Raw genomic sequence first — 26,401 nt, forward strand, 5'->3', positions numbered from 1 at the left:
TGCTGGCGGAGGCACTTGAGGAACAATGAATGGCAAGTCGTACCCCACGGGGAAGGCTGTGGGAAGCAGAGGGGGTGGAAGTTACGCATCCCTGCCCAGCACAGAGTCGGAGAGCGAGGGTGACCCGAACGCAAGGGTCAGGCTACCCCCAAAGGTTAAGAAGAGGATTAAGGCAGCGGCCGAAGGGTGAGTGGAAAAGGGCGCTTAAGTTTATGGCTCTTTATCGATTGTCGTCGTGGTACACGTAGTACCTGGCTCGTGGTCGTAATCATGGTGGCGGCAGTGTAGTTGTAGCAGTGAGACCAGGACATAACTTCCTGGCGGTGGGAGAGAATTAGTGTCAGTTATAGTAGTGGTGTTAGCTAGTTTAAAGGGAGACAACTTATCAACGGTCATGGAGTGAAGTTATGAAATAAAGGATAGATGACTGAAGGTAGTAGTAGTAGTAGTAGTAGTAGTAGTAGTAGTAGTAGTAGTAGTGGCAACAACAGCAACAGCAGTGGTGATGGTAGTAGTAGTAGTAGCAGCAGCAGCAGCAGCAGCAGTGGTGGTGGTGGTTGTAGAAGTTGTAGTAGAAGCAACAACATCAGCGGCAGCTCAGGGGTACTGGCGTCTCCTATTCTCGCGGTACTTAAGGATACTGGCTGAAAAAATAATACAAACAGTTCTTTTCATATGTATGCTTGTTGTTTTTAAATGAAAAGATTCCCCCTCTAACATCTGCATCTATCAACTGCTTGATCCATCAGGTGTGTTATCGGACTTGAGCTCGATGAAAAGCATGGTCGTCCGCCGCTGACTTTTCGAGGCGTCTCCTATTCTCGCGACATAACGAGGAAGTAACGTTGTCGAAAAGGGCGGGGGAAAGTTACGATTTTTCCAAGTTGGTTAAAACTCACGAATATTCGTTGCATTGCAACATTTTGATAATTCTCAGACTTGGGCCACTTCTTAGTTACTGGTCAGTGATGTAAACAACCCTTAAGTATCACACATCGGCGATCTCAGCTGAAAATGTGTGGGACACAGATTGTAGCAGTTGTGCGGTAGCAGTGTAGCACTTGCCGGGATCAAGTCCTTGTTGCAGCGGATACATGCTATAGAACTTAGTAGTTCTGCCTACGACGCTGTACCTACGCATATACATGTCAAAATGATTTGTTTTGTCTTTCATGTAACTACATATCGTTTTCAAAACCCACATGGCTATCGTAAGAATTAGCTTAAAGGGTATAAACAGAGACCATATACCGACACCCTCGTATATGGTTTCTGGTATAAAGAAGACACGAACCTTCTGTGCGAAGAATACAATTGCATTTTCGTTGTGTACTCGATTAACGCTCAGTCTCTTATCATACATATAATTTTGATAGGAACAAATAAACCCATTCAAATTAAAACGGAACCCCAGTGACGTAGGAGATTACTTGCTTCGTTTAGGATTTTAGCATTGCAGAGAGCGAAGCGTGTGGCTCAGGGACTGTGAAACAGAGTAAATGTGTACATATGAGTGAATTAAACACCTATAATTGACTCCTAAACTCCAGATTCCATGAATATTACGTTTATTGTCTTCTTAACTCGCTATGAAGGTGGATGGGAGTTTCCGAATAAAACCAAACAAAGCAGTCGATGCCTCGATGAACAGGCAACCATTAAAATAAAATCACATGCGAACTTGGGGTCAATGCATAACAGATGGGAGCTTCGTGTGAATTTACCAGACGGGAGAAATCATTTTCACAAAACAATGGTTGTCAATGCAGATACTACAGCACGTACATTCACACATACTATTTGATAAACTCATAATATATATTACCCTAATTCAAAATCAGCTTGAGTGGTGAAGTTTTGGAGACGCGGCGAACGGATAAACAAATACTACTATCTCACGAACTAATCACCCCCTTAAACGTCACATCACATAAAGTTTGACTTCGTGTGTCTTACATACCTACGTGGACCAGGATGGATATATTGTGATTACAGTTCAGTTCTCTTCATACATTAATCGTCTAAGAGCATTAACGATCAAAATGAAACCAAGGAACGGAGGTTTGAAAACTTCTAGCCAGGATTATACCAACTTACTCTACTCTGACTCAGACAGCGATACGCCAGATCTCAAACTTCCTCCCTTGAAGGGCAAGAAGCCCAGAAAGTAAGAGTTTGATTTCATTGTTAATGTCGTCGTCCAATTGAAAAAAAAAATGTCTGCGAATGATGAATGGTTTAGGGGTAGTTTTGTTTACCTAGTTTGTGATAATGAGCGTAAACCTGAAAAACTTCCGTGTATGATACTAGTTTCGGAAAGTAAACAACCAGAGTTGCTTCCCTTGACAGATCAATCAGTGCTTGTCAAGTATTGTGTGTAGGCGTCACGTGAACCGGCTGTCGATATCATATTGCGATAAGATAAAAACTTGCCATGTGTATTATAATATCATTTGACAAAATATTCAGTATTGTATTTCACGAATATATCTCTCTCAACCGTAATGACCGTGTGTGTGTTTTAAAATAAATTATGAGAAGTCGCAGATGTTGACTTTTGTTTTTTAGAATATTAGGTACATGATTCTGTGGTCTACCAAATTCAAGATATGCCATCATCCTGTGCTAAATGATAAAATCATTTTAATATCTGAGATTATTGAACTGATTTACCACGTTGTTTTGGTAAGACTTCAGATAAAGACGAGTTTTAAGAAGTTTATTTCATTGTATCTGAACATACTGAAAGACATATCAAACTTCAAAAACAGCCACTCATTTTCGTTGAAATTTAGAGCGCAGGGAGGGCAATGAGGGTGGGGGTGGGGGCGGTACGGGCGGAAGTCTTAACCTTATCACTAATCAATAAAACAAATGTTGATCTGAAGTAAATATGATAAAAAAGCATGTACTCCAAATTGCCATTTGGAAACATATCAAACTTCAAAAAGAGACAGTCAATTTTTTTCCTCGTTAAAATTTAGAGAATGCGGGGGAGTCTTATTGATCGGAATTAAATATGATAAAAAAGCGTGTACTCCAAATTGCCATTTTATTGTGACTCTCCGGTGTGGGTCACCGGGGATATATTTGTGAAGAACTCTCATTCTCTCATTCTCATATATTTATGTACGTTGTGAATCGAAACTTCATATCTGGAAAATTATATTTGAATCAATATCAGTGAAAAACAGCGAAGCTGTTATTTATCACGTGTGTTTTCTCGAATTCCAGAAAGAAAAGCTCCTACAAGTCGGTCGTATCCGGCGATACAAGTGTGTGTCCAATATGGACAATGTTGAAAATCATAGTGGTGATTGTTGTCTTGGCAACGGTGGCAGTGCTAGGTGTCGTGTGTTATTGGCTAATGGGACAGGTGTATGAGATGAAGTCACAGTTACAACAAATGCAACAAGGTAGGTATTGCGTCATCCCAGTGCTTCCTCGTATAACCATCCCATGCTCACATTTACACGTTTCTGTGCAAGTGTCATTAATTTTGTGAACATATAATTTTGTGAAAATTTGCCATGTGAACGGATTTTCACGATCTGCTAGTACATTTGTGCATCTTGTTTCATGAGTGAGTGAGTTTGAATACTTAGTGCCTCAGCCCGAATGTAGTAACACATTCATAAACACACATACAAAACGGAACATTGACGACATAACAGTAATGTAAGTATTCAAGACCCAATGTCTAAAACAAAATGCAAATAAAAACGGACACCATATCTTGAAATATGTTTATTGAATAAATGCATATGTATTCACTCACATATTCGCATTTTTTCTAAGACTGGTTGAAGTAAGAAAATATTGGAAATAAAACAAATACCTGCTCACCTGGGAATGTAATTCAACATAAGTCATTCGGTTTTGTCACGAATTCATGTGGTAGCGAGCAATATTTATTGTGATATCTAACTGTAAACACATTCGCATATTTACATGTGAGAAGGCAGCTCATCCCAGTGTATGGCGGACCTCGGAGATAGAAATATCCAGGCGCAATCGATCAAATCTTAAATCGAGATACGAAAATACCACATATACATCGCATTTGCAGCGGTTTCGAAGAACAGAGACATATTGAATCCTGTTGTAGACAACTGTTTTATTGCGCCTAATCAATGATGTCAAATCTCACTTATCACCTGGTTGTACTTATGACCAGCTGTTGATCGACCTAAATACGACACCTAAAGAAGTTGATTGACCGAATAACTGATGTTACCTTATTATCCAATCATTCCTTCGCCTTTTATTGATTGATATCATGAGCAACATCTCCTGCCATTTGACCACGATGACATCGATACAACAAAGACACCTACCATCACCAAACAACCCATGTTGTCGTCTGTTACAACTTTCAATAAACAATATTTATGCCAGCCTTACTTCTTGGGTTCAAGAGAGTTACTGTGTTGTGAAAACGTTCATAAAATCATGCAAGCAGCGCTGTATAATTTTAGCCAATGGTGTGCAACGACACATTCTCTCCCTTCCTGACATTTACTGCTCTACTTCCGGATGAGAGTCCGACATGAAAAGTCGACGACATAGCTACCTATTGATCTGAGACTAATGTCAAAAATTCCTCCATGTCTTCTTGACCCGTCAGGTTCTTGTGTGTTCGTCGTCGATAGTCTGACAAGCTGGAGCCCTCAAGTAGAATTAATGTAGATTTTAAGCCGTCCAAAAAGATGAAGAAACGACGAGAACTCGATGCGCTTGTCACAAATGGGAAATTACCGAGAAGAAAAAGCAAAAGCGGTCACGAATTACTTCGTTCTAACGATTCCGACTCATCAGAGGTCGAAGAATTTTCCGTCCCAAATGGCAAACAGAATGGGAAAAAGTGAGATATTGTTTTCGTCTTACATGTCAGAAGTAATGATTAATTCATGCGTTGTCCTTCAGCCTAATTCATTATTCTTTCCTGAGGTAGACTCATTAAAAGAGAGTTATTGATTTTCGGAATACTTAACATTATATGGCAGAATTTGCATGCTGGCGATTCAGTGACATATCCAAAAATGCAAGTGTATTAACTTTTTAAAGGTAAATCGCTCATCAGCGTATTCACCTTACATAATCAAGCCTTGATGTGTAAGCATGAAAACCGAAACAAGATCTACTGTCATATGTATGTAATAATGCTGTGAGTATTACATTTGGCGTGACCACTCAAAGCAGTGATTACAGCAAGTCAAAAATCTGTGCACTGAGCCAGTCTGAAGGGGCAGTAAGTTGACAGTTCTGAAATTCTAGAAATAATAACAGCATTAAATCCCCATCTTATTTTACCTTGCTCACCTTATATTATGAGAGAGATTTATTCTACAGAGACCACCGCATACATGTCATATAACCAGACTGTCTTGTTTGGGAATAAAAATCTACAACAGCTAGCTTGAATGACAGGGGCCTAAGGCAAACCTTTTGCTGTATTCATTTTAATATGGTTTAGTGGTATTATACTTTATATACTACCCATCAAAAGTTTAGACTCAACTGAAGCAGTCACTATATTTTGCATATATATTATTGGGTTTCATCCAGGGATTGGAAAGGCATGGTCCATGGTCGATTTTGCACATTAGAGTGAAAAATGGCCCATTAAAATTTTGAAGTTTACTGTTGATACAAGGACAGTGGCCCATTCTGAATTAAGAAAATGCTTAATAATCCTGAAAATGTCAAAGTTCTTTCTCCCAGTCCTTGATACATCAAAGATGGATTTCTCTAAATTGGGGAAACCAACTGCAAACCTTATGCAGATGAATTGCTTGAGGATCATGCATCAAATTGCTGAAAAGCATGCACATGTGAAACGCTTTGTTTTGATGTAAAGTTTTGTTAAGAATTCACCAGTTTTCATTGAGTTTCATCATTTATTGAACTGAAAACAATAATGTTTTCAATGTTTTAAATTCGTCTTTCAATACATCAGTTCATATGTAAACAGTATGGACTATTTAGCAAAATCTAGTGTAGAACAGCTGATTGAAGTAAGTGGCAACATTTACACTAATCATGCTAATGAGTCTAAACTTGGGTAGTGAACATAGTCTTACATAACAAGCTCTGTGAAGTTCCTTCATGGCAAGACATGAATGATTTATCAGCAAATGGAAATAATATGTTCTCATATTATAGTATGTTTTCTCAATGTAGGCTGAACATTTCGTTTTTCTTTAACACTAATAAACGTAAACCTACCTGCAACCAGTTTACACTGAGTCAGTTGTGTTATGTTTAAGATTGTTTTGGTTTAAGATTTTAATCAGACGTTAAATATACCCGAGACATCACACATATATTTCATGAATGATTTGAAAAGCACAGAACTGTGAACTTACTGTCCCTTTTAACATTGCTTTTAGTGTGTAATAATACATTGTATGGAGTTTTACAAGCAGAAGGTGACTAATTTTTCTAAGCTTTCTTTGAAAACTCATTTTATGCATTCAGCATGTTCAGTGCTTAGAAGCTCATGGTAATGTGGTAGCAGTTTGAATTCAAAGGAGATAGTCATGTTGATATAGTCTTGTCAGGATGAATTATGATGTGTAAATCATGCTGTATTTGTTTCGGAAATATTATTTCCGATACTTATTTATCAATATTGTGGCCATTGAAAATGGTCCACATGATTATGATCAAGCCTCATCATAACGACTGGCAAATCAAAGTAAAATCTTTTGAGCAAGTTAATATTCTAAAAAAAATATGCCTATTTAGAGATGTTTTTGTTTAGTTTTAAATTTTGCAAGATCATTAATATTTTCAGAATTGATCTTATGAAAATGATTTATATTCTTCTTTTCATCTTGTAGATGGATTGGATTTTGTCCATGCTCTTCCTGCTTAGCCTTGCTAGTGTTTGTTGTCATGACAACCTGCCTTATAGCCTGCGGGGGGTTAATATGGATGCATTTTGAACTTAAGAGAGACCTTGACAATCTAAGAGAGAGACTAATCGCAGGTAAATAAACTCAAGTCTCTAAATCCCAACCCACTTGCCTTTGACACACATGAGGTCCTTGAGACGATTGATTAAGCATGTCTTATAATTATAAATCATAGCCAGTTGACATATTATTAAAGAGCTACAGCTGAAGGGTATATGATAATGTTAATGATTTATACTGCCCTCTTGGGCATTAAAGTTCAGAAATTGCCTCAGGTCAAGCAATATCAAAGATCTGTTTAACCCAGCCTAAATCCATGTAGTTCAACTGCCTATGTCCATGTCAAATATAATCATGGATTTTGTTCAAAGAACATCAGTAAGTTTTATTTCCATGATCGCTAGAATATGTACATGATGTAGACACCTGTCGCATCTCTACTATAACGTGAAGATCCATTCAACTCATGCTTGTGGTATGCAGCGACAATGCTTGTCATAGGAGATTACTTAATTAAACAGATGGTCAGGCTTGTAAGTTGTAGCTGTGTTGATCACATACCGATTACTAAAGATCAGTGCTTATCCCTGGAAAGTCTGATCAGACCTGGTGATTTCCATATCACTGTCATAACTCGAGTAATTCTTTTTCCTGCATTGTTGGACAGCAAACAAATCTGATCTACAAGATTTTTACTGTATTGTCAAAATATAACCCTTGAAATTGAACTTGGGTATTCATTCTTGTACTGATGTAGCTTCCTGATCACAATACTATTGTGATAGTGGTATCCTTGTTGTAGTATTTTATGTTCCCTTGTGTATTATCAGTCCATACAGCTTATTGAGGTCATTAGAAACAGGTACTGAGTGCATATGTAGTCTACAGTTATCTCAAGCTGCATATCACACACACAAACATGCGCGCGCACTCATACACATACACACAGAGAGAGAGCACACAATACAATCTTCACTGGCTCTTTCATTGACACGAGAGTGGGGGTGAGGTTCGCTCATCACATTGAAGACCCAGGTTTGATTCCCCATAGGGGTACAGTATGTGAAGTCAGTGTCTTGTGTACCCAACCATGATATTGCTGCAGTGTTGCTAAAAGCAGTATAAAACTAAACTCACTCACTCAGTCTCATTCATATTATTTACATATAAACAAGATGTGTTTTTGTGAACTCCAAAGCCTTTTACCGACATCTCCAAATGTACATGAGCTTTTATGTCAAAAGATAAAATGTAGCTAACGTTCACATGGCAGGTCACATGATATCAGTAAATTCTTAAATAAGAGATCATCGACCAAAGTCTGTGTCTTGTTGATGTTTACATGCCAAATGTAACAGTGTCTGTGCATTGTGCAGTGGAGTCTCGTAACCAAGGTGCACCAGAAGAGTTTCAGAAGTACCACAGTCAGATCCAGTCTATCAACAGAACTGTGCAGGACATGCGCACAGGTCCCCAAGGGATCGGCAAGATCACAAAAAATCTCACAACCATTACAACTCAGGTAAACTGCCATGGAACTATCAAGATATTCTTTATAGAGACTGCTACTGAACCTTACTGAAGCCCTGCTAGTGGTTAAAGTTTTCAGTAGTTTCACTCACCACAGGTTGATTCCCCACATAGGTACAATGTGTAAAGCCCATTTCTGGTGTCCCCAGTCGTGATGTTACTGGGATATTGGTAAAAACACCATAAAGCTGGTTCAGTTCCCTATCTGGATGCAATCTATAAAGCTCATTTCTAATATAGCCAGTCATGATCTTGATGAAGTATTGCTAAAAGTAAAGGTAAGACTAGGACTAAGGCCATGCTAACATTCACTCCCATTCACATTTTCATGATGTTTATTTGTTATCACCAAAACATGTTAAGGGGACCCATTTTTAGATTCATCCTTGGTCTTTGAATATATGTAATTTTTATAGGAACTAACAAACTCAATTGAGATGGGAGATTCGGAACCTGAGGAATTCTACACTTGCCTTATTGCAGGTATTGCTAGGCAGTCGGAAAAAGAATGTGGTTCAGGAACTGTGCGACAGACTAATCCATATTCAATAGATAGCAGAACCAATGAAGGCTTTCATATAGTTGGGTATTATTTTAGTAATAATCTTAGGTTGTGATAAGTGTTAACTGAAAGTAATATAGGTAATGATTTTCAATATATAATTGCATACAAATGTTAATTTTAGCTTAATTTGCATAACCTGTGTGGTAATTTTGTAATGTACAGTGGCCTTGTATGATTGAACACCTCTGGTATGATCAATACAGAGATACAGAGATTAACCAGTATTGTATATTAGGCAATTGCTTGTAATTACCGGGATGCCTAGGTTGCCATGGTTACAGTATCGAGTTATGGGCAGAGCGGAAAGGGAGCATTGGAGCTGAATTTCTATAGTTAATCGTTCATTGTAATACATCGTCTTTTCTAATCTATATGTATATATGCAAGCCTTGCATCAATTCATTAGTCAAATGTAATTTGGTTTCCTCTAGCAGCTTCCATTGTTTTTTGTTTTTTTGGTGTGTGATTGTGATGGGGGTCGGTGGGGTCTGGTTGATTGTAGGTAAGGCCAGACCAGTTTAATTCATGTTTTACATATTTTTGTCCTCAGAAACCCTGAAGTAAAGAGGTAAAAGAATAAATATGAAATAACCAGTCATAGTAATATTTCTCCTAAGTACCAACAGTATCTTACTTTTGACAATTTATGAAGTGTATATGTCCAAAATACAGTCTAAAAAAATGATTTTTTAGGTTTGCATTTTGGACCAATAAAAACATTAGGATTTTATTTTTTGAGCAGGATAAATTGCCCTGTTGTGCTTTTTTCTTCACTGTTCTTTCTTGAAAAAGTATGACCAGTGGACCCGGAAGGAAAAAAAAAAGAAGTAAAATTGTTCTGGCCTAAAGTAAAGCAACTAAACTAACCCTAACAGGCCCTGTATTCATAGTCTGAGGCAAAGTTCTGTGATGCAGAAATGTGTATCAAGTAACAGCAGTTGTATGGAATTGACACCAGTCTACAAAACAATATGTACAGTATTGCATCTCTGCAGACGCACAGTAATTTTCATTGTGCCAAATTCTTCACCATTTCTGTAATTACCATGATTACAGTTAGTGCTAAATCTTACTGTACAGTGCACTCAGTTTCACAACGTAGACCCTCATTCTTCCTGAAAGGACCCCTTGCAATTCAGGATCAAGATGAAACACTTAATGCATATTCATTCTTGTTTGCAGTTGTGCTACTGCCTAGTGCTTTTACAGAATCAGCCTTTAGGGTGATGTGTAGTAACTGGAATATGTTGTAACTGGACTTTTCCCATCTATTTGTCATAATGGACAGAATCTTTGAGAGTAATCTCCTTTGTTCATGTTGTTTGTAGCTGTCCAGCCTAAGTCAGACAACAAATGGGCTGAAAGAGAGCCTCAAAGCTGCTCCAGAGCTGAAAGACCTGCCAACAAAGTTTGATACACTCACAAGCGTAAGTTTACAAGTTTTAACAGTCTCTGCTTCGTTTATCATTTGCATGCAATCCATTCACCTTGAACTAAACAAGTACCAGTATGGTCATGGCCTTGTTCAGGTGTTGCGGTTTGTAGTCATCACTTGACACCCATGAACATCAGGGTAAGAATTCGGAACTCATGCTTGTTGTAAGAGACTACTAACAGAATTGGATGGTCAGAGTCACTGATTGTTTGAAACATGGCAATTAACAATTGACATGCTTTTTATCAATGGATTAATTATTTCAGTTTCAAATTCAATTGGTTATTTACTGACCGCTCCCATATAACTGGAATATTGTTGAGGGCAGCATGAAACAACAAACAGGGATGGAAATAATTCTTGAATTGATAAAGTACCCCAGTACATTTGCACTTGTAAAATCACTTGCCCTGATAACTTTTCCACTAAACCAGCCGATTTCTTGTTGATTATGTAAATAAACAACATAATTAACAGTGGAAAATCAACTGGACACTGTTACAGCGTGATATAACAAATTAGCTTGCCTGACAGGAAAAACCACTAGACTGGGACGTTGGGCAATGGGTTCTACCCACCCCTGAACAAACAAAAACAAATCATCACTTTATACACTGGACGAAAATAGTTAGGGATATTTGTATCTTTTGAAATTATGAATAGTGATGTATTTATTCATTGACACAGTGATAAAATATCAGTCATAAAAATACCAATATCCTTAACTTATTTTGTCCAGTATATTTTAGGCCATAACAGTTTTCATGTAACCCTAGTTCAGTTTTTACAGTTGAGACTATATTGATGAGTCCATGTGATAGATAAGGCCAACTCCCAGAGTAGTGCCCAGTCTAAGTAGGAAGAAACTTGGAGTAATTAGATGTGTATCACAAGCTGCTGTTCAAATGTTAACAATAATACTAGGTTTGATATTATAGGTAGAATATTGTAGACTCATACACATAGTACAAATTCATATTTCAGACAGTGGTTTTGTTCAGATTTCAATTAGTTACTGGACATCTTGGAATCTTGCATTTGAATTTTGTCATGATTTGTTCCATGAATGATCAGTGCCATGTGTCCTTGTGTGTTTCAGAGTGTTGCCAGTATGGGAAGTGACATTCAGGTAGCTAAGAAGACCCTCAGTACTCTCACTGATTTTCAGAAGTCTGCTGAGCAACAGCTGAAAGATCTGGCAGAAAGAGTGAAAAATATTCAGGTAGAGTTCACTTGACCCATTCAGTAGTCACATCTCATGTGGACTGCTGCGATATTGCTGGAATATTGCCAGAAAAACTAAACTCACTCATCACATCTCATGTGGCTTTTGAACTTATGTCCATTTGTTAGAGTTTAAGTTGGTGCCACTTAGAAAGGGATAATTTCCTAACAAAAATACTCATGCCAGTGGGTATTATATTGAGAAAGATAAGTGTAGTTTTGCACATGTCTGCTGGACAAATGCAGAAAATGAACATATAGTATTATGTTCATGTGATGGCCTAATGCTTAAAGCGTGGGTACAATGAGTAAAGTCTGTTTCTGGTATACCCTGTCATAATATTGCTGGGCTATCGCTAAGAGTGGTTCAGTACTAAACTCACTCACTCACTCCCTCTGTTGTTAAGATCATGGAGAGAAGACACAAATAATTCACCTATTGTCAAAATAATGAGGATGGTTTGTGAATGATTCAGAGTAAGCCAAGTGGGTCCCTCGACAGTCCTGATGTTCAGCCTGGTAGAGAGAAGGGAAGTGAAGGGAATGATCTGTCTCAAGCTGGAACTCTGCAGGTACAGTCATTTCAACATAGGAGATGATGTGATGAGTATGAGTTGACCCCCTCTCAGGTGGTCACTTGTACACGTAACGACAGACCGTCTCGCATACACGTTACGTCCTCTACTGGTGATGTGGTCATGTTCGTGGCCATTTGCTGATTTAGCTGAGTAGAGGTCTGGATGCATATGTCCATTAGAGCTGTAATGATTCGGTTCGATTGATAATCAAATCAGACACCTTAGTTTTGAGTTTCCTTGACCATTGACATTATCACTATATCAGTTCTACGGATTACAAGCAAGAAATGTTGTCTCTGAGGGTAAAATGAAATCTGATGTTTGTACTTGTATGCAGAATCAAATAAGAAATGGTTGAATTGAGGCTCTAATAACGAGAAACGTATTGAATCAGGGTCTTGATGAATCGTTGCAGCTCTTATATTCTGTATAGTTTGTTAAACATTGTGTGGATGCTTCCCAGCTGTTGGTCAGGGGACTGTCCAAATTTCATTACTATGTGTGTATAGTTATCCACAATATCTATTTCAAACCACTCTCTATATACAGTCAAGGTCTAGCATTGATTAATGTAACAAAAAGAGGTCCATCAAAGTCCGGGGTAGAATAGTCCGGGGTAGCAACCCATGCTTGCCACAAAAGGCGACTATGCTTGTCATAAGAGGCAACTAACAGGATCAAGTGGTCAGGTACTATGACTTGGTCGGCACATGTCATTGGTTCCCAATGGCACAGATCAGTGCTCATGCCGTTGATCACTTGATTGTCTGGTCCAGACTCGATTATTTGTAGAGCTTGTATATTTGTATATTTGTATAGCTGGAATATTGCTGGAATATTACTGATTGCAGCGTAACACTTAACTCACTCATTAATGTGAAAATATCTCAGTATATAGATTCCCATATTTTGATATATGAAACATATTATTTCAACGCATGGTCCTAATATATTTGTTGTAGATGTTGACCCAGCTTAAAGAAGACATCAAAAAACTAAACCTCAGCCTTGTGGCTAAGATTGAAGCAGTAAACAGCAGCCTTTTAACACACGAGGTAAGTAAACAACTCTCCTGGCAGCTATTCAGGAAATGTCATTGTTTATATTTATATTTGGACCATCCGCTAATGATACAGAGAGATGTGTTTACCCATTTCTTACCTTTGCCCATGGTTTTCCTTAATTAGAACTTTTTTATTTCATTGAGCTTAAACTGGATCATGTTACCTGGAATGCTTCTGTACCATTGTGTGTAAGGAACTGATGAATAGATGACTATTTATTTATTTATTTATTTATTTATTTATTTATTTATTTATTTATTTATTTATTTATTTATTTATTTATTTATTTATTTATTTTAGGCACAAAACATTGTTGTCATAATGAATATTGAAAAAGTTACAGGGTATTGATCATAGAAGATGTTCAAGCTGCTAACAGGAACATTTTTCTGAAACTTTTATGTTCCTGCAAAAATGAAAGGTATCTGTGTTGAGATTTTGGGTATGCCTTGGAATAAGCATCATAGGTTAATGCAAGTTTGACATAGACTTTCGACAGGTTTGATGCAGGTTTGACAATGACATAGGTTTTCCTAATGTTTGATGCAGGTCTGACACAGTCTTAATGCAGGCTTGACATAGGTCTGATGCAGACTTCACACAGCCTTGATGTAGGCTTGACATAAGTCCTGATACTGCCTTGACGCAGGCTTGACATTTGTCTGATAGAATCTTGATATAGGCTTGACAGTCTTCCTGCATTCTTGACACAGTCTTAATGCAAGCTCAACATAGGCTTGATAGAGTCTTGATGCAGGTTTGACATAGGTTTTACACGGCCCACCGTCTTAATACTGTGTGTGTCTGTTGTAGACAAGACTGAGTTTGCTGGAGAATTTCACTAGTCATCAGCAGCCCAGTCCAACAGCATCGGCAGCACCTGACAGCAAGACCGAAGCAGTGAATGCACTTAAAAGTCTGGTAGGTTGTTTATTTGTGGTATTTCTAGTGAATTTATTGAGATACTGTGTGAAAGTCATGCCTCAACTCAACAATCAGAGAACCTGATTTGTAAAATATACCATTTAGTCGTCATAAGCTGTTGATGTTGTAATCAATAATATTGGATGTTACAGTAGTCAAAAGGACTGATTTTAAAGGTTTTCAGGAATTTTTAAACTGAGCAAGTCTTAAAAATCAGCATTTTCATTTATTTCAGGCATACTTCAGTGTTGATCATGTCAGAAACCTGTGCAATTATTATATCTAAAACATTGAACGGTTTTACTGTTCTGATCCGGAAAAGAGCACTATCACCAATTCCAGGCTTATAAATGTAGAACAAAAAAAAGATATCCCTTTCCATCTGTTGCAACATTTTTTTCAGGACAATTTTCTGTTTTCTCTGCAATTCACTAAGCAAAGTTGTCAGTCTACGTAAAATCCTCAGTACTTTTCGTTACATGCCACCACTGAGTCTTAACAAAACCTTATGGGAGGTCACGTCAGGTAACCTTTGAGATTGACCAATCAGAACACACTTACCAAATCGCAAAAGTGCACATTTGTGCATACCTTTTGAACTTTTATCTCGAAAAGGTTCATACTCGAACGATTCCGAATGCTATTTAGCATACACTTGCTTCCGGATAATGCTCACAGCATACGTACAACCATGACAACGGTGAGTAAGTAAACAGTCGCTGAAAATAATGTTTCGGCAATATTCAAGGATGTTATCTTGCGGAAATATTAGCTAATGGTAACCATGTCAAAAGAGACCCCAAAGCGTATATACTGCAGGTCAAATAACTGTTATATGTGGATTTTTGTTTGTGGAGGGATCTGTGTCAGTGTCCTGAATATTTTGAAAGTCCCTCCGATCCCTAAATAGTAGCGGTTGTCTGATTGGTTAAATCTATTTAATCATCTCGCAAATGATTGGATGATCAGTGGTCGCTCAAAGGTTACCTTACGCGACCTTCTACTAGGTTTTGTTAGACTCAGTGGTGGAGTGTAACGAAATACACTGAGAATAAGTTTACTTAGACTGGCAGAGTTTTCAACCTTGAGCACATCAGCAACAACTACCGAACCCCTACACCCACCAAGATTGCTGGTCTCCAGCACCATCTCTGTGCTTCTTGGTTTCACCATTGTGGTAAAGGCCTATGGTGTACATCCACAACACTTTTCTCCCTCATTGAAGTCATATATCTGGAATACTGCTGAAAGCGACATTGAACTTACACACTTGTCTGTGAAACAAATGTTTGAAACATCTAACAGTGTTAATATTTCTGTATTCTTAGCTGATTCATGGAGCGCCTGTGGATTCCTCCTCGTCAAATGACATGGCTGTTCTATCTGCTTTGTTGGGCAGGGTGGAAAACAACACCATTACGTTGACGTCGTTGAAGGATATGTACTCTCAAGTAGGTTCAGCTCTAAAAGCATTCTGAAGTCATTTATATATACAGTGGAAGCCCTCTAAACCAGCATTCATTGGGACAGACACAAAATGGTGGTATAGAGACATACAGGGTTAGATAACTTTTGCCTATTTATCTGAGAATAATCTTTCGTAAGGTGTAAGACATAGTGAGTGGCTCACAAATTGTGACATGACATTTTAGTTTATAATACAAATGACATGTCAAACATGAATTTCCCTAATCCTTATACATACTGCTTTTATCAGGCAACATCTATGAGCTTAGCACGCTTAATGTGGTAGTTAGTTAATGGGACTCTTGCTGCAATTCCTGTCAGAGGGTGGTTAATGAGGGGGCTAACTGTTCAATGAGGGGCTAACTGTTCATATGCATTCAGCTAATTGGCCAATCAAGAGGAGAGCCAAGATTTAGAGAGCGTTGATTACTGTAAAACCAGTCAGTTGGGTGGTCTTTGTTCTGCCGAAATACAGAACAGACTGACAGCATATTAGAGGATGTGTATATGATCATAAATTAACAATTTTCTGCAGGGACAAATTCTAGTGCCAATATTGAGACCATGCTAGATTGGATGGCCGCCATTTTAGAGGGCTTCACTGTATATAATGTACCCATGAAGTTCAGCAACCCATATTTGTTATTCATGTCATCATATACTGTTTGCATATGTTGATGCTCATGCTGTTGATCACTGGATTTTCTGGTCCAGACTTGATTATTTACAGACTGTCTCCAAATAGCTTGAATATTGCAGAGTGCACATGAAAAACCAACCAAACAACCATATTTTCATATCACCTATTATCAGTTCATCAGTTCCAAGTACATCATTTGTACATGCTAAAAAACATGCTTAAATACATGTATATGACTGAAAATGCATATAAATCCCCTCCTTATCTATGCATCTGGTGTTTCAGTTGCAGTCTGACATTGCCAGTATCAACTCATCACGATCATCTGAACAAGGGGGAGAACACTCATTGCTTCCAACAGATGCATTGATCAGCATGGAAGTGAGTATCCTCATTAAGTTTCTGGGCTGCTCTATTTATGTGTGAAATAAATCCAGTCAAACTTAACCAGAAGAGATGGACATTGTAATGAAACGTAGCACAAAAGTGACATGCAACATAGCAGTCTTCCTGGAATCTCCCTGAATTTAATAAACAAGGAAAAGTATAAGACAAATATATATGGGTGGCAACTTCTTCTTTATTGTATAACACAATGAAGTTGGGCTTCTTCTTGCCCTTTCTTCAGGTGAAAGAAAACTGTTTGGGGTGTTGAAAGTATCCATTAGTTTATTTAAATGTTGTCCCCACTTTCATTCCAGTATTTAAACTCCACTGTGCTGACACTTACCGAGGAGGTTAATCACCTTTTTACTGCATATACAAAGAACAGGAACGAGCTGAATAATGTGACAGCTCATATAGCAGGAATCCTGCGTTTTCTTGGCGCACACTTCCCATCAGGTAGGATGTGTGGAGGGTTGTCTCCCTTTGAATCTTTTCACAAAGAAGTTATCTTGAACATGACTGAACACTTCTGTAAGTGGCATTTTAGAAGTTGGTATGATGAGGATGAAGACTTTTATGGATAGACAACTTCTTTCTTGCAAATACCGAAACATTGCATCCATTGCAAGAAAGAAGTTGTCTATCCGTAAATGTCTTCATGCGCATGACTGAACACTGTAAGTGGATTTGCTGTTGGGAAAAAAAGCACTGGTTCTGAAATCATACTTCACTTATATTTCTTTATATTATGCCTCATTTGCATGTTGTATTTCCCCTTCTTTCACAGTACTGTGCTGTTTCTTATGTTGTGTTTTGCATGAGAACTTCCAGTTGATCTTTCAACCTCTGTCTTTGTGTATGTGTTCCATCTGAGCATATTTCTTCCTTATGTTGCATGTCTCACTCCTGGAATATGATTTGTCGTTTCTTTATTTCCTGTAGCTCAGGGTCAAAGTTCAAATGCAACCATGGAAACGACACCTCAAACCCCAGTTTCATCTCCTGTCTCTGCTAAAGGTATTGGCTTTTGGATATAAACTAGGAGATATATATATTGTACAGAGCTGGGTTACTTGTTACTTAGCCTTGACACTTTGTTTGAACCTTAGAAACTTGAAATATTGTGTAAGTCTGTGTCTGTCATGATTTTTACCACAATGTCATGCTAGTTTGAATACCTGTAGTAGTCTACAAGTTGATTCTGACTACAGTTTGTATCATGTAATTGTACAAATTACTTCAAATTTGTGATGGGGCGGTGGCTTAGCCTAATGGAGAAGGAATTCGCAGAGACCCAGATACAATTTGCCACATTTGTGTGATAAGTTAGGCCAGGTCCTCCCTGCTGTGATATCTCTGGAATATTTCTAAAGATGATGTAAACCCAATCACTCCAATTTGTAACATTGGTAAGGGAGAAAGGTTACTCTAATCCTATGAATATATCCTATTTTGGTGATGTGGAGATCAAATCAGGTGCATCAGTCTGAGGTGTTTCTTATAATTTATAATCTGATAAGTGATCAGAAGTAAGAGGTTTTTTAATTTCATTATAGAAGAGTGAGTGAGTTTATGCCACTTCTAGCAATGTTCCAACAATATCACAGCTGTGGACATCAGAAACGTGCTTCGCAAATTGTACCAATATTGGCAGTCAAACCAGGGTCTACACTGTGATGAGTGAATGCTTGACAAATCACGGAAAGGAGCCGAGAAATCTCCGACGATGGCCAAGCATGTTCCAAGTATTACATTGCTTCTGAAAGGGGCGTTGTGTTTATGTTATTACCGCTAAACTGCCGATATTACTGCAATTGTTTTACGAGTGGGCTGCATCTGTTTACATTTGAGATGCAATTCTTCAAATTTGCTGTAATTCCTTCAGTTACTTAGGGGGCCTGTGAATGTGTACTGTTTGTACCAACAACTGTTCACTGTTAAGGGCTGGAGCTCAATTAACATTTGCCATTCTTTATAGGAAACCTGTCTACACCTGGAACAACACCTGCATCTACAACCGTAAAGCCAACACCTGCAGTTGTAATCAAGGGAATCAACAACATGGCAGGTGATAAGTTGTTTTGTTGTGACTGGTTTGTTTGTTAACATCAGTGTTTGGGCATGAGGTCATGGTTTCTCAGAATCATTATAGTGCAATAAGTCTATGCTAAGTATGGAAGTTGCAATCACTTTAACACAATGTTTGCTTTGTGGATTGAAGACCCGGTTTTTTCCACTCCAGCATAGGGATTACTGTTTATTAAACCACTGCTACAAGCAGATTTGCATAGGATGTAATGAGTCTAGTTATTTTTTGTTTTGCTTTTTCATTTGACAAACATAGTTTCTTTGAGACTATAGATGATTTCAGTGTGTTTAAACAGGTGTTTAAAATTTTAAATTCTCAAAAACCTTATCCTTTCCTTTGCAGTTTTCTTGGTTCATGCTTTTGATTATCTGGTTCAGATTCATTGATTTTACAGAAAACTGCCTTATATTGTGTGGTACATCATTCAACATCAAAACAACTAATACATATTGTTTTGTCTCTCATATTAGTCGGAACTCATTAAGTGTGCAACTTACAAGTTGCAGCAGTAATTTTAAAGGCTGTCTGCTATGCCAGTTTGAAATATCCTGCAAGCAACTTGCTTCCTTTCAGACCTCGAAACATTTTTCAATCGCTGGGATAGACAAGGTGATGGCAGGGTAGATCCAGACATCCTGCCTGACTACCTAGGACCAGCAGCTCCAAATAAGGAACAACTGAAACCTTTTGATGCTGACAGTGATGGCAAATACACCATAAATGAATTTGCAGCTGCACTCGGTTTCAAATCCCAAACTGATCACACTGACACAACCAGTAAGTATGCTAATGTCACTATGGATTCAGGGGTAGAATAGTTCCCCATCAGCTTATCCTTTTAATATACTCTTTAAAAATAAACTAGCGGATCTTCATTTTTTTTATAGACAATTAAAAATATCTAGGAGGTTTATTGGAGTCAATCGATGTTGATATGATATTATTGAATCTTTTGAGAGTGCATCACCATTTGCACTTCCTTTTAACTTCCTTTTAGTTATTTGGTATGTAGTCACTTTGGAAAGATGATTGGTGTATGGCATGTAATTTGCATGTACAGTGGAAGCTGTCAAAACCGGCATCTGTCAAATCCGGCATCTGTCAAATCCGGCAAGCTGTCAACACCGGCTTAAAATCTCAGTTCCATCCGTGACTTGAACATTTGTCATCAGCTCTGAAATCCGGCACACTGTCAAAACTGGATTATTTATTCAGTACCAATGAGTGCCGGTTTAGACAGCTTGCACTGTGTATGATTTTCTTTTTAAAGCAAACAACTAGAAACAAGCACTAACATATGTGTGATGCCAGGGGTGTGTTCTAAATGATTTCTCAATCTTCGTGAAAAAGTGTCAAAATCCAGAATGGGAACCCATGCACATATATGGGGCTACTGCGTTGTGCACATGCATATCATACGTTGTGTTTAGGGGTGGTAATAGAGGGAAATGGTGGTGTGTTCATAACATGTCTGTCCTTGACACGTTTGTTAACGTTTACACTTCCTATCAAAATTGAAAGTTCATTATCCCTACATATTTGAAAGTTTATAGCAGTTAAGATGTTGAGTTGTTAGACTCGATGGTATGTCATCATACTAAGACAACATATATACTTCATAACAGCAGTCATTAATTAGTCTGATCTAGGGTGGTGGGGGTTGCCTTATATTATTTTTATGTCTTCATTTATTACAGCAAAGATCCAGGTTTGATTGCTCATATGGATACAAAGTGTAAAGCGTTTAGTGTTGCCCCTGCAGTAATATTATTTGAATATTGCTGGAATCATTAAACCAACTCAGATCCAGCCTCATTAGAAGGCCTATAGAATATTCCTTTGTGTGGCATTAAACAACAGTCAAACAAACACATTTTAATTTCTGAGTTATCAAAACATAAAGCATAGTCTCTCACTGTCCACTACCATGAAATAAATATCACTGTGGTCATAGTATTTTATTTCACACGAGGCTGATAAGCTGTAATATAATACCCCATTCAACAGCAGTAATTCCTAAGGGAGACAAAGCACACAAAGTGTTAGAAGCCTGCAGTTTGATGTGCAGAGTTGTCTCCCTTTAGCATACGTGCAACCTCAGTGTGGGTTTTGTCTGTAGTTCACCTTATTTAAGTTTCTTGGTTTATCTGCATTAACCAGTGCTCATGTGCTTTATCAAAGTGGTAAATGCCTCAGATGTGCATAAGGTGAGTTTTTGTCTCAGCTTAAGAGTTGGATGTAAGAAAAACAGTTCAAAGTCCCGTCAAGATCCTGGTTTGCATTGGCCTTCAGTAGCCCAAGCTTGTAAGAGGCAATTAACAGGATTTGGTGGTCAGGTTTGCTGACTTAATTGACACACATCATCATATCCCAACAGCATCTATTGATGCTCATGCTGTTGATCATGGGATTGTCTAGTCCAGAATCAATGAGTTACAGACTGCCTCCTTATAACAGGAATACTGCTGACAATAATCAACCAAACCAAATCAAACAGTGTTGAACCCAGCCACCTATTGTAATTTTGTATGATCCACTTGCAGTTATGTGTTTGAATATGTTTCCAGCAATGTATGCTGGTGGAAAAAGGCAGGCTATGGATTTGGTAGGTGAGACTAGGTGTCTCTGTTGATAATGTGAGTATGCACTTTTGGTCATAAGATTAATTTGGATTTTCTGGTCCATTCTCAGTAGTTGGAATCCTGTTGATTTGTGGCATTAACCAACAACACTGTTTTGGACAGTTACCATATTTGCTTCTTCACGATTGTCATTTATATTCTTTTACAGAGGAAGATCTGGAGAAAATATTTGCCTGAAATCACAGATGAAGAAGACAGAAAAGCATCTATTTTTATAAACAAGGATTATAATTGGTGATCATCAACTGGTTGTTCAGACATATATTTAGAAGAAATATCACCATATTTTTATGAACAAAAATATTTGACAAAGTTGCTCATTATCCCTGTTACCAGAGCACATCAGAAGTGTTAATTGGTATGACTAGATTATGAAATAGTTGCCATGGTTACACAGGAGTTTGTTGTCATTGTGACGGTGTGACTGTGATAGTTAGAATTAGCTGCTAAAGAACACTTAATTTGTTAGTTATGCCTTAACCAGATGTATTTAATTCCTAAATCATCTGCAAATATGAATACTTCTCGGTGAAGAAAGAAAATCGTGGCAACTAAATACAAATGTAATTTTTCAATCCAGAATTTAACTATTTTTTAAAAATTGATTTCTTGATGAAAATAGTTACAACACCCACCGAAATTTTGATGGTCTTTTTGGAATTGCCTTGAAAAGAATCAAGCAGAATGTGCCTGGTCGTAAAATTTGCCATTTCCCTCTTGTAATGATTAAATAAATGCTTCGTTGCCATGAGAACAAATAGTTTCATCTTAACTTAAGATTTTCCTCTGGTTGTATATATTAGATGAAAAGGAGTATTGTGTTTCTGGTCCTTGCCTGCATCATTTTTACTTGTTTGTTTCGGTTTTGTATATTGGCACTGTTTTACCCAAGGGTAGGTAACTCTGATCTGCTCTCTTGACAATGAAAACAATAATTTAAAAAAACCACTCTGCATGTGATCGAAGACACGTCGTGTCTGTCTATGCAGATTGCGAGTATGTTGAGGTATGAGGGTAGGGTGATTACTATTTTGTTTTTACTTTGTCAAATACAATTCAGAAGTCACTTTATAGCATTTTAAGGAGTTAATGTGAAAAGGGCATTATAAGATAAGTGAAAACTAGATGTTATTCTTCAGAGTTCAAAGATCATGCCGTTCAGGTATGTGTTGTTAAATCATACGTGGGAGCTTGTCAGCAATGCATTTTCCTGTCATTTTGTGTGAAAGCAAAAGACCAGAAATATATTTTCCCATTTTACCGTAATTGAGTTGTCAATATTGACGTATTCAACTTCTCATTTAGTGAAAGATTGGCGTGATATCCAAGGTCACAAGACACATTACAAAACAAGTTTATCATGAGATGTAGAAGTGCTGAATCCTTGTAAATATGATCAGATTAAATGCTTTTTGTGACACTACCCCTGTAGTCAGTTGTATGCTTGTTAAGATTTGTGATAAACAGTAAATAATGTTTCTCCAGGTTATTTTCATTGAGTCTGTCAGGACATACAAGGAAATGACCACTGTATGTATGAGATAAGGAAGGATGCTTTTGTCCACCTTAGTATGATTATTGTTATGTTTTAGAGTGTATGCAACTAACAAGTAGATGTGTTGAAAGTGTTTGCACTATTCCACATGGCACATACACTTTTCTTCGATAAATTTAGTCTAGGATGTAATATTAGAAAGGACAAATGTGAAATGCAGTTTTGTTCTTGTAAATGTCATATTTCTGTAAATCCAGCGACTTTTCTGAATGATTGTTCAGACTGGCTGAAAAATATGTTATCCGTCTCAGACTTGTTAGGTTCCAAGATCAACAATTGCTAGTACATGTAATAAGTCTTTTAACGTGTTGTAAACAACATGATCTTGACATCTTTACACTTTCTTCCGTAATATTGCTGGAATATTGCTAGAAGCAAAACTAAAGTCACTCACTCACTTTTCAGACTTGTCTTAAATTGAACAAGGTCATGTGGTTAGTGTCCCCCGGTATTTGAGCGGTGCATCACCCTCACTCACCCCACATCCAGGTTGTAAATTTTAAAACAGTATGATCAAACAAATTCAATCTCCAGTCTGATTTATTTTGAACGTAATATACTACTTTGTCTACTTTGTTTAGATGTACATTGTGTATACTGGAAGACTTGTGTTCACTGAAGTCTCTGTGAATTGTCATGTGATGAGATGGAAACTTTTTGCTGTTGGTATAGAACATAGTGAGATTTTGTAATATCTCCAGTTGTGATGTAATGATACGACAAGTAAGGTGTGTGCCATAATGGACAACATGTTGATTTACAACAGTTTAACAGCACATATGAGTCAGTATATTATAGAAAATGTAGAACTGGTTCATGCAGATTCTCCCATACTTCCTGGTTGTCTATTGAACAACCTGGATAGTGTCACCCAGCTTTTATGTTCCGCCTATACATGGCTATGTAAAAAAATTGTTGTTGTTCAGATTACACCTCTTTAAAATTTAGGGTAGGTAGGTAGGGTGTTTTTCCCATTTATTTGTAGAGGTAAAGTACATACTGTTAACACATTTATCATTGTGTAATTGTTATTCGGTCAAGCTTGTGGCCATCATGCCAATTTTCCCTATCAAAATAACCAATGTCCCTCGTGCTATGAAAAAAACGATGATGCTTGAAGGCTTATTACATTCATGCCAATTATGGTCTGCACGGGAATTCAAGGGCTGGTTGGATAATTGGAACCACAACATCTTTTTTTTAATCCCAATTTCATTTTGGAAATGTAAGAACAAATCATTCAGAGTTGTGATTCACAAATGTGATTCCCATTTGAAATGGGAGAGGGTCTGAACCTACGAAGTACACTACATATTAGGGATACACTTGTAGTGTTCACTGTGTTCCTAGTGTAAATGAATGTTTTCATTCTTAGTTTTGGGCGGAGCTCTACAGATAAGCACGGTTTGAGAATAGTTCCAGCACAGAATTTGTATTTCAAAGATTTTAAACTTTTTCATCAGGACTTTTTCATTCTTACATTCCTTCGTTTCAGGATTTCAAATTGGCCACTGTTAAATCACTTTTCAAACAATAACATGTTTTAGATATTCTTTTGAAATATTGATACTGTTATCCATTCCTTTTTTGTTATACAGTGAAATGCCTTGAAACACTACACCAGAATCAGAGTGAAATTACCTGGAAAGATGATTTATTCAAAAATTTCTATCTCTGTAGATATGCAGTGGGTGATTTTGGACGATCTGGAAATGTCACTACTGTGTGAATCAGCACATTGTTTCTGCAGTATGCCTCTCAAATAGTGCATAATTCAATACGGCAGTGGGGTAGCCTAGTGGTTAAAGCATTTGCTTGTCACACTGAATACTCAGGATCGATTCCCCACATGGGTACAATGTGTGGAGCCTATTTCTGGTGGAATATTGCTGAAAGCAGCGTGAAACTAAAGTCACCCACTCACTCATAATTCAGTATGTATTCTGGAATATTTAGTGAAAATAACATTACCAGGTTTGTTATCATTCATATCATAGTTGAAATATGATCTGCACAGAGATTCATTCAGAAATGTCTCTCTTTGAATTTATCAAAATATGGACAGTTCTCAGATCTCAGGATCTGCATGAAAATCGTCGTCAAATGCTTTAGACCCTGGTATGTTTTTTATTGCAGGAAAACATTTTTGTGCTAGTATTCAGCTCTGTCTTATTGTTAAGAGGGTGGTGATCATCCAGTAAGCCGACAGTTTGGGCCAAAAAAAACTTAAGGATTCTATTTTTTGAGATCTGAAAATTTTTTTTTTTTTTTTCTTATTCTTGAAAAAATACCCACAAATGGTCGATCCATAAAACAAGAACTGAAATTGGTGTGGCCTAAGAGTAAAATGTGGTAATGGCATTTCACTGTATGAAGAATCATGTACCAATCAATGATTAGTGACTGAAGAGGCATTGTCCATATCATTGTATGGAAACAAAGTTCATATCAAGCTTTCTAAGAAGGCTACCGTGTTCAAACATCACCCTTTAGCATTGTAAATAAAGATGTTTTATTTTTCTCAATTTGTATGTATGTAAATAGTTGTACATAGACACCTTGAAGGAATTTTCATGATTATGTCAATTCTCAGATTTTGATAATTGCTTGTGATGATTCCGTGTTGCTTATGCTAGTCTTTGCTATTTTGTCCCTACATATCATTGGTGAAACACAATTGATAGATATTTACCCCAGATATTTATTGAAGCGTAATGGATGGAGAGTGTTGTTATAGAGTCGTTCATCTTGCTGGATGAGGTGATTCCTTGATTTAGCAGTTTGTAACAATATGTTCATTATGTAATGAGATCAGTGGGCAAAGACAGTTTCTGATCTCCCATTGGGTGATATTACTCAAGTGTTGCTAAAAATGATGTAAAACTATCCTCACTCCCTCAGACGTTGGGGCAGTGGGGTAGCCTAGTGGTTAAAGCATTTGTTTGTTGCACATGGGTACAATGTGTGAAACCCATTTCTGGTTTCCGCTGCTGTGATATTGCTAGAATATTGCTAAAAGTGGGGTAAAACCATATTCGCTCATATTTTCTTACCCTTGAGTTGGTCAACATGTTTAGTGTTCTGATCTCATTTAGGGTATTTTTTTCCCAATAAAGTCTTGGAGTATTATCCAGATTGCAGATCTTCCAAACCAAATGCCAGAATCAGAATATGAGAGCCATTTTTGATTGATATTCAATAAAAACGTAAAACGACAAAGCAGTAAGTTTGTGATTTACTGCTGAACCAGTGTATATGGTCACTGTCACCACCACACACCTTTAAATGTGCTGATGCTTTCTCTCACTGACAGGTTGAGCAGTCACATTGAAAGGACCATCTAATTGTTTCGTTTTGGTTCAGTCAAATATTAGGAGCATT

At 37.5% G+C, this 26,401-nt stretch overlaps 1 protein-coding gene across 3 annotated transcripts; it reads left to right on the forward strand.

The window, feature by feature from the left end:
- The first annotated feature begins 1,904 nt into the window (after positions 1-1,904).
- On the forward strand, positions 1,905-26,239 carry LOC137290614 (EF-hand calcium-binding domain-containing protein 14-like). 3 transcript variants are annotated; one of them, XM_067821671.1, is made up of 15 exons: positions 1,905-2,167; positions 3,235-3,416; positions 8,297-8,442; positions 10,344-10,442; positions 11,550-11,672; positions 12,151-12,246; positions 13,215-13,307; positions 14,130-14,237; positions 15,569-15,691; positions 16,633-16,728; positions 17,049-17,190; positions 17,677-17,751; positions 18,713-18,802; positions 19,397-19,600; positions 21,614-25,543. In XM_067821671.1, the coding sequence occupies exons 1-15, from the start codon at positions 2,043-2,045 to the stop codon at positions 21,640-21,642; spliced, it is 1,731 nt and encodes a 576-aa protein (XP_067677772.1). In that variant the 5' UTR covers positions 1,905-2,042; the 3' UTR covers positions 21,643-25,543. The 3 variants fall into 3 exon arrangements, with proteins under 3 accessions (XP_067677772.1, XP_067677774.1, XP_067677773.1); XM_067821672.1 differs by lacking the exons at positions 1,905-2,167; positions 3,235-3,416 and adding exons at positions 4,529-4,864; positions 6,846-6,994 and having other exon boundaries at positions 21,614-26,239; XM_067821673.1 differs by lacking the exon at positions 17,677-17,751 and having other exon boundaries at positions 1,911-2,167; positions 21,614-21,740.
- The last annotated feature ends 162 nt before the right edge of the window (positions 26,240-26,401 follow it).

The sequence above is a fragment of the Haliotis asinina genome, chromosome 7, assembly GCF_037392515.1.
Source record: "Haliotis asinina isolate JCU_RB_2024 chromosome 7, JCU_Hal_asi_v2, whole genome shotgun sequence".
NCBI classification, from domain to species: domain Eukaryota; kingdom Metazoa; phylum Mollusca; class Gastropoda; order Lepetellida; family Haliotidae; genus Haliotis; species Haliotis asinina.

Bases quoted from the DNA above. Each gene is read 5' to 3' on its own strand.
- LOC137290614 (XM_067821671.1), top strand. From the start codon at position 2,043: ATGAAACCAAGGAACGGAGGTTTGAAAACTTCTAGCCAGGATTATACC. The intron at 11,673-12,150 runs GTAGAGTTCACT...TGAATGATTCAG, and splicing joins AAAGAGTGAAAAATATTCAG to AGTAAGCCAAGTGGGTCCCT. The intron at 17,752-18,712 runs GTATTGGCTTTT...CATTCTTTATAG, and splicing joins ATCTCCTGTCTCTGCTAAAG to GAAACCTGTCTACACCTGGA.